This window comes from Sus scrofa, chromosome 13 (genome assembly GCF_054392235.1).
Source record: "Sus scrofa isolate SSC_HxYL_T2T_F1_AM1 chromosome 13, Sscrofa_HxYL_maternal_Yorkshire_Landrace_v2.0, whole genome shotgun sequence".
NCBI lineage: Eukaryota > Metazoa > Chordata > Mammalia > Artiodactyla > Suidae > Sus > Sus scrofa.
The window spans coordinates 47,296,577-47,311,182 of NC_139395.1; the positions used below are offsets into that span (position 1 = coordinate 47,296,577).

The 14,606-nt window shown below is 42.0% G+C and overlaps 1 protein-coding gene across 23 annotated transcripts in view; it reads left to right on the forward strand.

Moving 5' to 3' along the window:
- RBM6 (RNA binding motif protein 6) overlaps window positions 1–14,606 on the forward strand; it is a 124,259-nt gene that overhangs the window by 13,939 nt on the left and 95,714 nt on the right. For 8 of the 23 annotated variants that reach the window (XR_014823044.1, XR_014823046.1, XR_014823045.1 and 5 more), the window contains exons 2-3: window positions 7,145–7,254; window positions 12,331–13,609. The exons of 3 other annotated variants lie outside the window; for them this stretch is intronic. Coding sequence is in view for 4 of the 20 variants with exons in the window: in XM_003483187.5 (XP_003483235.1) it covers window positions 7,211–7,254; window positions 12,331–13,609 (1,323 nt within the window). In the remaining 16 variants the exon portion in view is untranslated. Of the gene's footprint in view, window positions 1–1,037; window positions 1,148–7,144; window positions 7,255–12,052; window positions 13,610–14,606 lie in introns of all 23 variants that reach the window. 12 more of the 23 variants (XR_014823041.1, XM_084988228.1, XM_021068797.2 and 9 more) reach the window with 5 other exon arrangements.

The window sequence follows — 14,606 nt, forward strand, 5'->3', positions numbered from 1 at the left end:
AGGCTTGCCATCCCTCAGGACCAGCTGACTCCCTTCAGCTGATACTGCTATGGAATCATTTTTCACTTCAACCTTTAAAACTCTCATTTGACTGCTTGATACTACTGCAGAGTTCTGTACCTGCAGCAGCTTCACCTGGACTTATATCCTAGTCTTCAGAACTTACCACACTGGGGCCCTTTTATTCGTTGCTGTGTAGTGTCTGTTGGGAGTGTGATCTGGGCTGTTGAGGTGTCAGGCTTTCTGCTTCGCACTTGCATGTTCACTGCCAGCCACAGTTGTATATGAAATTAATGTTTTAGTATCTCTTATTTTCATTTTTCACTTTTTTTTTTTTTTTGCCTTTGTTTTGGTGGGAGCACCTGTGGCATATGGAAGTTCCCAGGCTAGGGGTTGAATCGTAGCTACAGTTGCCAGCCTATGCCACAGCCACAGCAACGTGGGATCCGAGCTGCATCTGAGACCTACACCACAGCTCATGGCAACGCCAGATCCTTCACCCACTGAGTGAGGCCCGGGATTGAACCCGAATCCTCATGGATCCTAGTCAGTTTCCTTAACCACTGAGCCACAACGGGAACTCCACCCTTGCCCATTTTTAAAATTGAGTTGTTTTTTTTTTGTTTGTTTGTTTTTGTCTTTTTGCCTTTTCTAGGGCCACTTCCCACGGCATATGGAGGTTCCCATGCTAGGGGTCGAATCGGAGCTGTAGCCACCGGCCTATGCCAGAGCCACAGCAACGTGGGATCCGAGCCGCGTCTGCAACCTACACCACAGCTCACGGCAACGCCGGATCGTTAACCCACTGAGCAATGGCAGAGATCGAACCTGCAACCTCATGGTTCCTAGTCGGATTCGTTCACCATTGCGCCACAACGGGAACTCCCTAAAATTAAGTTGTATTTTTATTATTGAGTTATAAAATGTTTCTTTATATATTCTAGATATAGGTCCCTTATCAAATATATAATTTGCACAAGTTTTCTCCCATTCTGTGGGCTGTCTTTTCATGTTCTTAATGGTGTCCTTTAAAACAGAATTTTAGGAGCTTCCGCTGTGGTGCAACAGGATCAGCAGCATCTCTGGAGTGCTGGGATGTGGCTTCAATCCGTGGTCTGGCACAGACGATTAAGACTCTGGCATTGTGGTAGGTGTGGCTTAGGTCATGATTGTGGCTGGGATCTGATCCCTGGCCTGGGAGCGCCATATGCCATGGGGTGGCCAAAAATGAAAAAACAAAACCCCAAAAACACAGAATTTAAAATTTTGATGATATCCAATTTATCTCTTTCCTTCTGTTGCATGTGCTTTTGGTATTCATCTTATTCAAGAAACCATTTCCTAATCCATCATCATGAAGATTTATGCCTGTTATAAGAATTTTATAGTTTCACTTCTTAAAACATTTAGGTTTGATTCATTTGAGTTAATTTTTTGTGTGTATCTTTTTTTTAGGGCTGCATCCTTGGTGTGCAGAAGTTCCCAGGCTAGGGGTTGAATTGGAACTGCAGCTGCCCATGTACACCACAGCCACAGCAATGCAGGATCCTTAACCCATTGAGTGGAGCCAGGGATCAAACGCATGTCCTTGTGGATACTAGTCAGGTTCATTAACACTGAGCCACAACAGGAACTCCTCTGTTTCCTTATTTATATTCTGTCTGGTCAATCAATTCACTATTTACTTCTCCCTTTAGTTCTTTCAGTTTTTGCTTCATATATTTTGAGGGTCTGTAATTAGGTGCTAATATTTATGATTATTTATCTTGGTGTGTGTGTGTATTATATATATATATAAGCTGCAGTTGCAGGCTTACGCCACAGCCATGGTAACACTGGATCAAAGCTGCATCTGTGACTTATACTACAGCTTGAGGCGATGCTGGATCCTTAACCCACTGATCAAGGCCAAGGATCACACCCGAATTCTCACAGACACTTTGTTGTGTTCTTAACCTGCTGAACCACAATGGAAACTCCCAGGAGCTCTTTTTTTTAAACTTTAAATTAATATATAATGTCCTTCTTTATCTTTTGTACCTTTTTATTTGTTTTTTTTTGTTTTGTTTTGTTTTTGTTTTGTTTTTTTTTTTTGTCTTTTGTCTTTTGTTGTTGTTGTTGCTATCTCTTGGGCCGCTTCCGCGGCATATGGAGGTTCCAGGCTAGGGGTTGAATCGGAGCTGTAGCCACCGGCCTACGCCAGAGCCACAGCAACTCGGGATCCAAGCCGCGTCTGCAACCTACACCACAGCGCACGGCAACGCCGGATCGTTAACCCACTGAGCAAGGGCAGGGACCGAACCCGCAACCTCATGGTTCCTAGTCGGATTCGTTAACCACTGCGCCACGACGGGAACTCCTGTACCTTTTTAAATTTAGTCTATTTTGTCTGATATTAGTACAGCTACCCAGCTCTTAATTGGTTACTATTTTCGTGGAATATTTCTTTTCTGTCTTTGCACTTTCAACCCATGTGTGTCTTTGGATCTAAAGTGGGTTACTGTAGATAGCATATAGTTGGATTATGGGTTTTTTTTTTCCCCTTTTTTGGCACCCCTGGAGTACCTAGTCTAGGGATCAGATTTGAGTTGCAGTTGCAGCAACACCAGATCCTTTAACCTACTGTCCCTGGCTAATGATCAAACCTGTGTCCTAGTGCTGTAGAGACGCCACTGTTCCCGTTGCACCACAACGGAAACTCCTGGATTATGTTTTTTTATCTATTCTGCCAGTCTTGTCTTTTGAGAAGAAGAGTTTAAACATGCTTATTTTGTTGATTTTTTTTTTTTTTTGTAGTGAAATGTTTTGATTTCCTTCTCATTTCTTAAGTATATATTCTAGGAGTTCCCGTCGTGGCGCAGCGGTTAACGAATCCGACTAGGAACCATGAGGTTGTGGGTTCGATCCCTGCCCCTGCTCAGTGGGTTAACGATCCGGTGTTGCCGTGAGCTGTGGTGTAGGTTGCAGACGCGGCTCGGATCCCGCGTTGCTGTGGCTCTGGCGTAGGCCAGTGGCTACAGCTCCGATTCGACCCCTAGCCTGGGAACCTCCATATGCCACGGGAGTGGCCACAAAAAATAGCAAAAAGACAAAAAAAAAAAAGGAAAGTGTATATTCTAAAGATATTTTCTTTGTGGCTGCCGTGGGAATTACATTTAACATTATACAATTAATTTTTAAACCAATGTCTGTTAATTTTGTCTGTGTTTTAATTTTTAATGTTTTATTGAAGTGTAGTTGATCTACAATGTTGTGATAATTTCTGCTATACAACGAAGTGATTCAGTTATACACACGTCTGTTCTCTTTCAGATTCTTTTTCCACATAGATTATCACAAGATATTGGGTAGAGTTCTCTGTGTGATACAACTTGTCCCCATTGGCCAGTCATTCATACCTCAGCGTGCATATGCCAATCTCAAATTCCCAGTCCATTCCTCCTCCCCTGACTTGTCTCCTTTGGTAACCATAAATTTTTCAAAGCCCGTGAGTCTGTTTCTGTTCTCCAAATAAGTGCATTTGTGTCCATTTTTTAAGATTACACATGTAAGTGATATCATGTGATGTTGTCTTTCACTGTCTAACCTCATTTAGTGTGATAGTCTCTAGGTACATCCATGTTGCTGCAAAAGGCACTATTTCATTCTTTTTTTATGACTGAGTAGTATTGCTTGGTATATATGTACCACATCTTCTTTTTGTTTTTTGTCCTTTTAGAGCCACACCCACGGCATATGGAGGTTCCCAGGCTAGGGGTCGAATTGGAGCTGTTGCTGCCAGCCTATGCCAGAGCCACAGCAACATGGGATCCGAGCCACGTCTTTGACCTACACCACAGCTCACGGCAATGCCAGATCCTTAACCCACTGAGCGAGGCCAGGGATCGAACCCGCAACCTCATGGTTCCTAGTCGGATTTGTTAACCACTGCGCCATGATGGGAACTCCTGTACCACATCTTCTTTATCCATTCCTCTGTTGATAGACATTTAATATTGTATAGTTATAACAATTTAATTTGAATGTATAACAACTTGAGTTCAATAGCATACAGAAACTCTGCTTCTGTACAGTTCCTTCCTTCCCTGTTATTGATATTACAGATGACATCTTTATAAATTGTGTCCCATTAACCTAGATTAATAATTTTTTTTAGGCTTTTGTAGCATTTATAGTTACTCTTGTTTTCGTATTTAGTGGAGATCTTTGTTTCTTCATGTGACTTCAAGTTAATGTTTAATGTCCTTTCTTTTAGCATTTTTTGCAGGGCCCATCTAGTGGTAACAGATTCCCTCTGCTTTTGCTTATCAGAAAACATCTTTTTTTTTTTTTTTTTTTGTCTTTTTAGGGCCGCACCTGAGGCATATGGAGGTTTCCAGGCTAGAGGTCTAATTGGAGCTTTAGCCACTGGCCTACGTCGCAGACAGAGCAACTTGGGATCCAAACTGAGTCTGCAGCCTACACCACAGCTCACGGCAACGCTGGGTCTTTAACCCACTGAGGGAGGCCAGGGATCGAACCTGCGTCCTCATGGATACTAGTCAGATTCATTTCTACTGAGCTACAACTGGAACTCCAGAAAATATCTTAATTTCTTCCTCTTTTTTTTTTTTTAGGGTTGTGGGTGCAGCATATGGATGTTCCCAGGCTAGGGGTTGAATCAGAGCTATAGCTGCTGGCCTACGCCACAGCCACAGCCACAAACTCCATATCCGAGCCTCAACTGCGACCTATAACACAGCTTGCAGCAACGCCAGATCCTTGACACACTGAGAAAGGCCAGGTGTTGAACATGCATCCTTGTGGATATTAGTTGGATGCATTACTGCTGAGCCACAACAGAAACTCCCCTCTTCTCCTTGATTTTTTTTTTTGTCTTTTTGCCATTTCTTGGGCCGCTCCCATGGCATATGGAGGTTTGCAGGCTAGGGGTCGAATTGGAGCTGTAGCTGCCAGCCTACGCCAGAGCCACAGCAACGCGGGATCCGATCCGTGTCTACAACCTACACCACAGCTCACGGCAATGCCGGATCCCCAACCCACTGAGCAAGGTCAGGGATCTAATCCGCAACCTCATAGTTCCTGGTCGGATTCGTTAACCACTGCGCCACGATGGGAACTCCTCTCCTTGATTTTTGAAGGAGAGTTTTCCTAGATAAAGAATTTTTTGCTAATCTCTTTTTTCAAAGACTATTTCTTGTTATGTGTGATTTCTGACTCTGTTCTTTTAGCCATTGTTCATCTAATGTGTTAACCAAAATTTCCTTGAAAGCCAGGAACTCAGACAGATAAACAAAGACAATCAAAACACACCTGGAGTTCTTACTGTGGTGCAGTGGGTTAAGGATTCAGCTTCAGTGGCTCGGGTTGCTGTGAAAGTACAAGTTCAATTCCTAGCCTGGCTCAGTGGGTTAAGGATTCAGTGTTTCCATAGCTGTGATACAGTTTGTAGCTACTGCTTGGATTCTATCCCTGGCCCAGGAACTCTCATATGCTGTGGGTGTGGCCAAAAAAAAAAAAAACCCCAAAAAACCCAACCAAACCAAAAAAACCACACCAACAAAAACAAGAGAAGAACAGAATAACCACCTCTCTTTGCTTTTGCAGGTTGATTCTGTGCTGGTGCACCCCTGGGCTTGCTCTGAGCCTAGAGATCAGCCTGAGATGAAAGTTTAAAGTCTTCTCAGGTCTTGTCTGATCATATGTCATACCTGGCTCAGCTTGTGGCAGTCTAAATTTTCCCATGTACATGTTGCCTTGGAATGTCCTAATTTCCCAAAGTGTTGTCACTCATTTTTCTCCAGGTCTGTAGTCTGCTTTGTAGCCTTTATTAGCAGTGCCTGCTGCTTTCTCCTCAGAGTTCTGAGTTAGGTAAAATAGAGACAGTTACCTTGCATCAGTCCTTCAAATATGACCCCATAGAGATTTGAACAGATGTACAAAATTATTTGCAAATCAGGTTTCCCTTTGTGGAGAAGAGCTGGGAACTGGGCTTCCACTGCTTCAAGATCAAAACCACTTGTCATGCTAGACAGAGAGGGTGGCGGGGATAAGTGAAAACACAAAACTTTCCTGTCATTTTGAGGATAGCTTTTTTTGATTGGTTGTTATAAAGCTTTGACTGTTTTCTAAAGCTTCAGCAAAGTTGGTTCAGACTCTTCTTTTTTGAAGTTTTTGTGGAGGAATGAAGCTTTGGAATTTCCTAATCTGCTGTTTTCTGACATGTGGGTGGTTTTCACTCTTGATAGTGTACTTTTATGCACAAAAGTTTTCAATTTTTTTGAAGTCTATTTTATTTTTTTCTTTGCTTGTGCTTTTGATGCCATATTAAGAAACCATTGTCAAATCCAAGGTCATGAAAGTTTGCCTCTTTTTTAGTAGCTGAAGCACAGGTCCTGCAATGACTTCTCCATCTGACTTAGGTTACTCATCTGTCTTCAAAGCGATCACTGTGTTGAGGGTAATAGACTATTCTGATTGGCCAGGCTGAATAGTTTAGGATCAGTCTCATGGCCTGAGAGTGATGTTTATGCTAAGGTGCTCTTTCCAAGAAGAAAGGTAGAATGGGTGCTGGGAATTTTTTTTTGTTTTGTTTTTTTGTTTGCTTTTTAGTGCTGCACCATCTGTATATGGAGGTTCCCAGGCTAGAGGTTGAATCAGAGCTGTAGCTGCTGGCCTACGCCACAGTCACAGCAACCTACACCACACTACACCACCACCACCACCACCACTACTACTGCTACTACTACACTACACTACTGAGCTGAGTCTGAAACCAACACCACAGCTCACGACAATGCCAGATCCTTAACCCACTGAGCAGGGCCAGGGATCAAATCTATGTCCTAATGGATACTAGTTAGATTAGTTTCTGCTGAGCCATGACGGGAACTCCAGTGCTAGAAAAATTAGTAAGCAGTGTAAGAATATTGCTTAGTTCATTAAAAAGTTGATTGTGCCCTAGAGTGTACATTTTAAACTTAAAGTGTATTTTTCTTGTTATAAATTAATACATAAATGTTTAAAAATGACTACCAAAAATACCCCTGCTGATATGGTCTCTAATAAGTCAGGTGAAAGGAAATTGGTTTAGTCTTTACTTTGTGTTCCAGTGTACTTATTTTTTGTGGCTTGTTTTGTACAGGTACTGCTATAACCAGAGTTTGGTAGCAAAGGATCTACTTATTGGGCCCTCTTGACATAGAAAGAAATGTGGGGGGATTCTCGATCTGCTAACAGAACAGGACCTTTTCGGTAAGTCTTAAAATTTGACTAATGAAATGTCAGTATTTTATTGGTATAGCTATAGTGGCCTGCCATAAAGAAGGGTATTTTTTTTGTATGTAGAGATAGCTCTGATTTTTTAGAAGTAGAAACTGTTTTAAGAATTTCTAGTCATGGGAGTTCCTGTCATGGCTCAATGGTTAACGAATCCGACTAGGAACCATGAGGTTGCGGGTTTGATTCCTGGCCTTGCTCAGTGGGTTAAGGATCCGGTGTTGCTGTGAGTTATGGTATAGGTCGCAGACGTGGCTCGGATCCCGTGTTGCTGTGGCTCTGGTGCAGGCTGGTGGCTACAGCTCCGATTCGACCCCTAGTCTGGGAACCTCCATATGCTGCAGAAGCGGCCCTAGAAAAGGCAAAAAGACAGAAAAAAAAAGAGAATTTCTAGTCATTTCTAAAGTGATTGTGAGACTGAATACCCAGCATGCCAAGTGTTTAAACATTAAAAAAAAACCTCCCAATTTTTACAAATATTTTCTCTTTTAGCAAAGTAATACATAACTTTACTAATAAGGAAAGCTAGCAAAAATGTACATAAATGTTTCATCAAGTTCAGTAACTCATGTCTAGAATCCAGAGCTGTGTCTTTCCTATGACATATGTGGTATTTCAGCTACCATAAATAGTTCTGAGAAAGAAAAATTACTTGGTGCAGTTTTCTAAGCTACATTTCAATTTTAGGAGTTACTAGGTACAAAGATAAGTGGAGAAGGTGGTACCATTCAGTTGTAGATGGATTATACTTTAGATTTGTAGGGAGTTAATTTTTTATAGCCAATATAATAAACACTGATGATAGTATTTTAAAAACTTTTGCATTGGAGTTCCTCCGTGACCCAGTAGGATAAGGACCTGGTGTTGTCACTGCAGTGGCACAGGTTCAGTGCCTGGCCTGGGAACTTAACTCAGGCTGTTAGTGCTGCCAGACAGAAAAAAAAAGAAATACTGAAAACTTTTGCATTGTGTTCACAATTAATACAGTGCTATAGAAATGTGATTTGGAGTTCCCGTCGTGGCGCAGTGGTTAACGAATCCGACTAGGAACCATGAGGTTGCGGGTTCGGTCCCTGCCCTTGCTCAGTGGGTTAATGATCCGGCGTTGCCGTGAGCTGTGGTGTAGGTTGCAGACACGGCTCGGATCCCACGTTGCTGTGGCTCTGGCGTAGGCCAGTAGCTACAGCTCCGATTAGACCCCTAGCCTGGGAACCTCCATATGCCGCGGGAGCGGCCCAAGAAATAGCAAAAAAGACAAAAAAAAAAAAAAAAAAAAAAAAAAGAAATGTGATTTTTTAAAAAATGGCTTTAATTGGTGTATGGCAAAGAAATCTGACTTTTAAAGTTAAACATTAAAAAATATTTATGCTCCAGTTCAAACTTCTGTTACTAATAAATTTTCTTTTGGATTGGCGGTCTACAGGATTTTATTGTGTACATTGATCAGATGTTTTATTGTTCTGAAGCTTGGTGTTCCAATGAAAAACTTAGGTAGAGAATTAAGTTTAAAAAATGCACATGGGAGTTACCATTGTGGCCCAGTGGTAACAAACCTGACTAGTATCCACAAGGACTTGAGTTTGATCCCTGGCTTCACTCAGTGGGTTAAGGATTCAGCATTGCAGTGAGCTGCGGTATAGGTCACAGACTCAGCCCATATCTGGCATTGCTGTGGCTGCGGTGCAGGTTGGCAGCTCTAGCTCTGATTTGACCCCTAGCCTGGGAACTTCCATATGCTGCTGTTGAGGCCCCCAAAAGACAAAAAAAAAAAACCCCAAACAAACACCATATGATATTTAGTAAAGCTAGTTTCATGAACAAAGGGGTCTTTACTTTCTGCTTAACAGTCTTTACAGCAGTGGTGGTGAGGTGTTCCCATCGTGGTGCAACAGAATCAAATCCAACTAGAAACCACGAGATTGAAGGTTCGATTCCTGGCCTTGCTCAGTGGGTCAAGGATCTGGCGTTGCCATGAGCTGTGGTGTAGGTCACAGACGAGGCTCTGATCCTGTGTGGCTGTAGCTGTGGCATAGGCTGGCAGCTGTAGCTCCGATTTGACTCCTAGCCTGGGAACCTTCATATGCTGCGGGTGTGGCCCTAAAAAGCAATAAGTAAATAAATAAAAATAAAGCAGTGTGGTGATGCTGGATATGTTTTTCCTTTCAAAATATTAAGATCTGGATCAGTGGTCAAGAAACTACAACTCGCAGCTTGTTTTTGTTTTATTAGAACATTGCCATGATCATTTGTTTACAGATTGTCTGTGATTGCTTTCATGCTACAATGGCAGAGTCAAATAGTTGTAACAAACTGCAAAGCCTCATGTAATTACTGTCTGATTTTTTATGGGAAACATTGCAGATCCCTAGTCTAAATTAGTGGGTTTGTACTTTAACATTTTAAAATTTATCCTTTTTACTTATATTTGAGGATAATTATTTTGTAAGTAATGCTGTTGCCAGTAAGTCTTGGGAAATATTAGGTAATTTTAGCTCTATTGCATCACTTAATACTTTTTTTCAGGAGTTTCCATTGTGGCTCAGTGGAAACGAATCTGACCAGCATCCATGAGGACACAGATTTGATCCCTGACCTTGCTCAGTGGGTCAAGGATCTGGTGTTGCCATGAGCTGTGGTGTAGGTCACAGACATGGCTTGGATCTGGTGTTGCTGTGGCTTATGGTGTAGGCCAGCGACTGCAGCTCCAGTTGGACCCTTAGCCTGGGAGCCTCCATATGCTGTGCAGATGCGGTCCTAAAAAGCAAAAAAAAACAACCAAACTTTCTTCAGAACATTTTTCATCTTTGACAGATATATTATTTAAAATCATATTTCCTCACCTTAATTTTAGTTTAAATATGTCATTACATACTGTTTTTAAAGGTCTTTGACCCGAAGGAGATATAGTTTATATAGCGTAACTTTTGCAGGGACTGATTTGGATGAAAAGAAGATATCTTGGAAGAAAATGATTTTGTATTTATTTTAACAGCTTATTTTCATAAAAATTTTATTTGGTCAAAGATGATTTTCATAACCACTATGAAAATGGTTTTTATACTTACTTTATATACTTACAGAATAGTCTATGTAAAATTCACTTCTAAGAACCTTAGTGCAGTAGGTTACTCTATATTTGTTCATCTTCTCAGCTTGAGAGGGTAAGATAATCCTTATGGTGGTATTCAGTGCTGGATATGTTCTGATTAGAGAACATGTATATAGATTTAGATACCTAGCACTCAGCCCATGAGTTATCTGCTGAGGCTTCCTGCAAGTTGTAACTATTGGAATTTGAATGAAAATTTTTTTTTTTTTTTTGTCTTTTTGCGTTTTCTAGGGCAGCTCCCTCGGCATATGGAGGTTCCCAGGCAAGGGGTCTAATAGGAACTGTAGCCACCAGCCTATGCCAGAGCCACAGCAGTGCGGGATCTGAGCCGAGTCTGTGATCTACACCACAGCTCATGGCAACACCAGATCCTTAACCCACTGAGCAATGGCAGGGATCAAACCTGCAACCTCATGGTTCCTAGTTGGATTCATTAACCACTGAGCCACAACAGGAACTCTGGAATTTGAATGATTTTAAATACAGGAGACACTAGAATTAATGGTGAATTGTATTACTTATGAAGAACATTTAAACTTAACTTCTCTTATGCTGAACCCCATAACATTATGCTAATGTTAATGAGAGCTAATGGAAGTTATCATGTTCTGAAAATCCATTAAATATGCATCATACTGCTATTTAGGTAACTATTTTAAAATTTCCATTGCTTTAGGAAAGGACTAAGCATTGTAATTGTTTCTCTTGAACTGAGTGACCCAGAACCAGTTGTCTGTTGAATCTTTCTATAGCAGTGTATATTCTGAGCTCAGATAAGTCATGTAATAGCACCTGTATCTTCTGAGAGGAAGGAAATGAGTTGGACTTGAATTTTTAATACTTTCGTTTTACTGCTAAATAGCAGGTAACCATTCAGATCATTTCATATTTACCTTTTTCATACCCTTCTCTCTCCTCCAAGCTCAGGATCTTAGGTACCTAATTGCCTATTTAAATTCCCTGATCTTTTACCAAAATCAAAACATATAAAATGGTCTGGAGCTTAGGCAAAGGGAGGAAGTTGGGTAGTATGAAAGAGTGGGCCAGTTTTCATTTATCTCGAGTTCTATAAACTGAGAATGTGAATTTAATACTATGCTTATTTCGAAATATACTTTATTACCATGAAACTTGGAATGTGGCATTAGAATGTGGAAAATCAGCTTCTTCATTTGGGACCTGGGGATAATGCCCTTTCTAGGTTCCTTTCATCATTAAGCTCCTGGATGCTATTGCTTGGTTTAGTCGACTTACATATGCTTTGTGGCATGATTCATGCTACCCTTGAGTAGTTATAATAATAGGACTCAGGTGAGAGTGCTTTTAGGTGGAGCCACTGCAGAACTGGGATTTAGATGCAGTCAGGGCTGCTGAACACTGATGTACTCCAGTGTTTCTTCATTTTGGGCTTGCATCCATTCTCATTGGGTGGTGTCCGTACTATAGCTATAATAAAAAATTTTGGAATGTTTCTCTTTATGCACCATGAGAAAGACAGTTCGTGAAACTTACTGTATGAAATTTACAGTGCATTGATTTTTTTGATGTATGGGAATCATCATGTTGATCTTGGAATTCTTAGTTCCCTGGCTGTAGGAAATGGAAGTTTTTGTAGCATGTTACCATTGCTAGCTTATCTGGTGTTGCGGATTTTCCCTGTTGCAGGACTGGGTGAAAGCTTTTTCTGCAGCAGTCATGTTGAAAACGTTGTGTTGACTTTCCTCGTGTTCTGAAATGGGAACATAAAAGTTTACTCCACCACTTCGTCTTAAAATAGCAAAACATTGCTGTTTTCTGCAGATCTAGGACCTTGTTACAGAACTCTGCCAAAAAAAAAAAAAAAATGTTTACAGAAGAATGTGCTGTGATTAGAGAAGAATATGCTGGTGTGTAGATTTCAAACTCTCTGGACAATATGAATAACACTGTCTTTGTTTCTACAGTGGGAGCCAAGAAGAAAGGTTTGCTCCCGGGTGGAACAGGGATTATCCTCCTCCTCCCCTTAAGAGTCATGTTCAAGAGAGACACTCTGGCAACTTTCCTGGCAGAGATTCACTTCCCTTTGATTTCCAGGGGCATTCGGGGCCTCCCTTTGCAAATGTAGAGGAGCATTCTTTCAGCTATGGAGCTAGAGATGGACTGCATGGTGACTATCGAGGAGGGGAGGGACCTGGACATGATTTCAGGGGGGGAGATTTTTCATCTTCCGATTTCCAGAGCAGAGATTCAACACAGTTGGACTTCAGGGGTAGGGATATACATTCTGGGGATTTTCGGGATAGAGAAGGACCACCTATGGACTATAGAGGTGAAGATGGCACTTCTGTGGATTATAGAGGTAGGGAAACATCTCACATGAACTACAGAGACAGGGATGCTCACACTGTTGATTTCAGAGGTAGGGATGCTCCTCCTCCTGATTTCAGGGGCCGGGGCACTTATGATTTAGATTTTAGAGGTCGGGATGGATCCCATGCAGATTTTAGGGGAAGGGATTTATCAGATTTGGATTTCAGGGCCAGAGATCAGTCCCGTTCTGATTTTAGGAACAGAGATGTATCTGATTTGGACTTCAGGGACAAAGATGGAACACAGGTGGACTTTAGAGGCCGAGGTTCAGGTACTAGTGATCTAGACTTTAGGGAGAGGGATACACCACATTCAGATTTCAGAGGTAGACATCGGTCCAGGACTGATCAGGATTTTAGGGGCAGAGAGATGGGACCTTGTCTGGAATTTAAAGATAGGGAGATGCCCTCTGTGGATCCAAATATTTTGGATTATATTCAGCCCTCTACACAAGATAGAGAACATTCTGGTATGAGTGTGAACAAGAGAGAAGAATCCACACATGACCATACAACAGAAAGGCCTGCTTTTGGCATTCAGAAGGGAGAATTTGAACATTCAGAAACAAGAGAAGGAGAAACACAAGGTGTAGCCTTTGAGCATGAGTCTCCAGCAGACTTTCAGAACAGCCAAAGTTCTCTTCAAGACCAAGACAAGTCACAGCTTTCTGGAGGTGAACAACAGAGTTCGGATGCTAGTCTATTTAAAGAAGAAGGTGGTCTGGACTTTCTTGGTCGGCAAGACACTGATTACAGAAGCATGGAGTACCGTGACGTGGATCACAGGCTGCCAGGAAGCCAGATATTTGGCTATGGCCAGAGCAAGTCTTTTCCAGAGGGCAAAACTTCCCAAGATGCCCAACGGGACCTTCAGGTATGTTAATGAGGTGGATTGCTTTTTTGACTATTGCTTTTTTTTTTTTTTTTTTGTCTTTTTTTTGTCTTTTTGTTGTTGTTGTTGTTGTTGCTATCTCTTGGGCCGCTTCCGCGGCATATGGAGGTTCCCAGGCTAGGGGTTGAATCGGAGCTGTAGCCACCGGCCTACGCCAGAGGCACAGCAACGCAGGATCCGAGCCGCGTCTGCAAGCTACACCACAGCTCACGGCAACGCCGGATCGTTAACCCACTGAGCAAGGGCAGGGACCGAACCTGCAACCTCATGGTTCCTAGTCGGATTCGTTAACCACTGCACCACGATGGGAACTCCGACTATTGCTTTTTCATAAGACTTTTGTGACGGATGAAGTGTAGAGTCCAGAATCAGTAGTCCCGGGTAGTAACTTTGTACAACCATTAAAAAGCAAGCTTTTGGAGTTGTAGCCATGGTACAGTGGTACTGGTGGTGTCTTCTGAGTGCTAGGATGCCGATTTGGTCCCTGGCCGGGCACAGTGGGTTAAGGATCCTGTGTTGCTGCAGGTTCAGCTTAGGTCACCATGGCAGCTCAGATCTGATCCCAGTCCTGGGAATTCCATATGCCACAGGGCAGCCAGAAAAGAAAAAAAAAGAAAAAATTTTTAAAAAAGCAAGGTGCTTCTATTGTGGTGCAGTGGTAATGCACCTGACTAGTATCCATGAGATGTGGGTTCTATCCTTGGCTTCTCTCAGTGGATTAGGGATCTGGCATTGCTGTGAGCTATGGTATATGTTGCAGATGTGGCTCAGATCCCACGTTGCTGTGGCTGTAGCTCTGATTCGACCCCTAGCCTGGGAACTTCCATATGCCACAGATATGGCCTTTAAAAAAAAAAAAAAAGTAAGATTTTAAGGCTGTTGCTTAAAGACCCTAGAGAAAAGGCCTAGTTCAGATCATATTTTTATGTTTCTCTTCATTATTTTGACAGTGCTGATTTAAATGCTTGGGAATAATTTA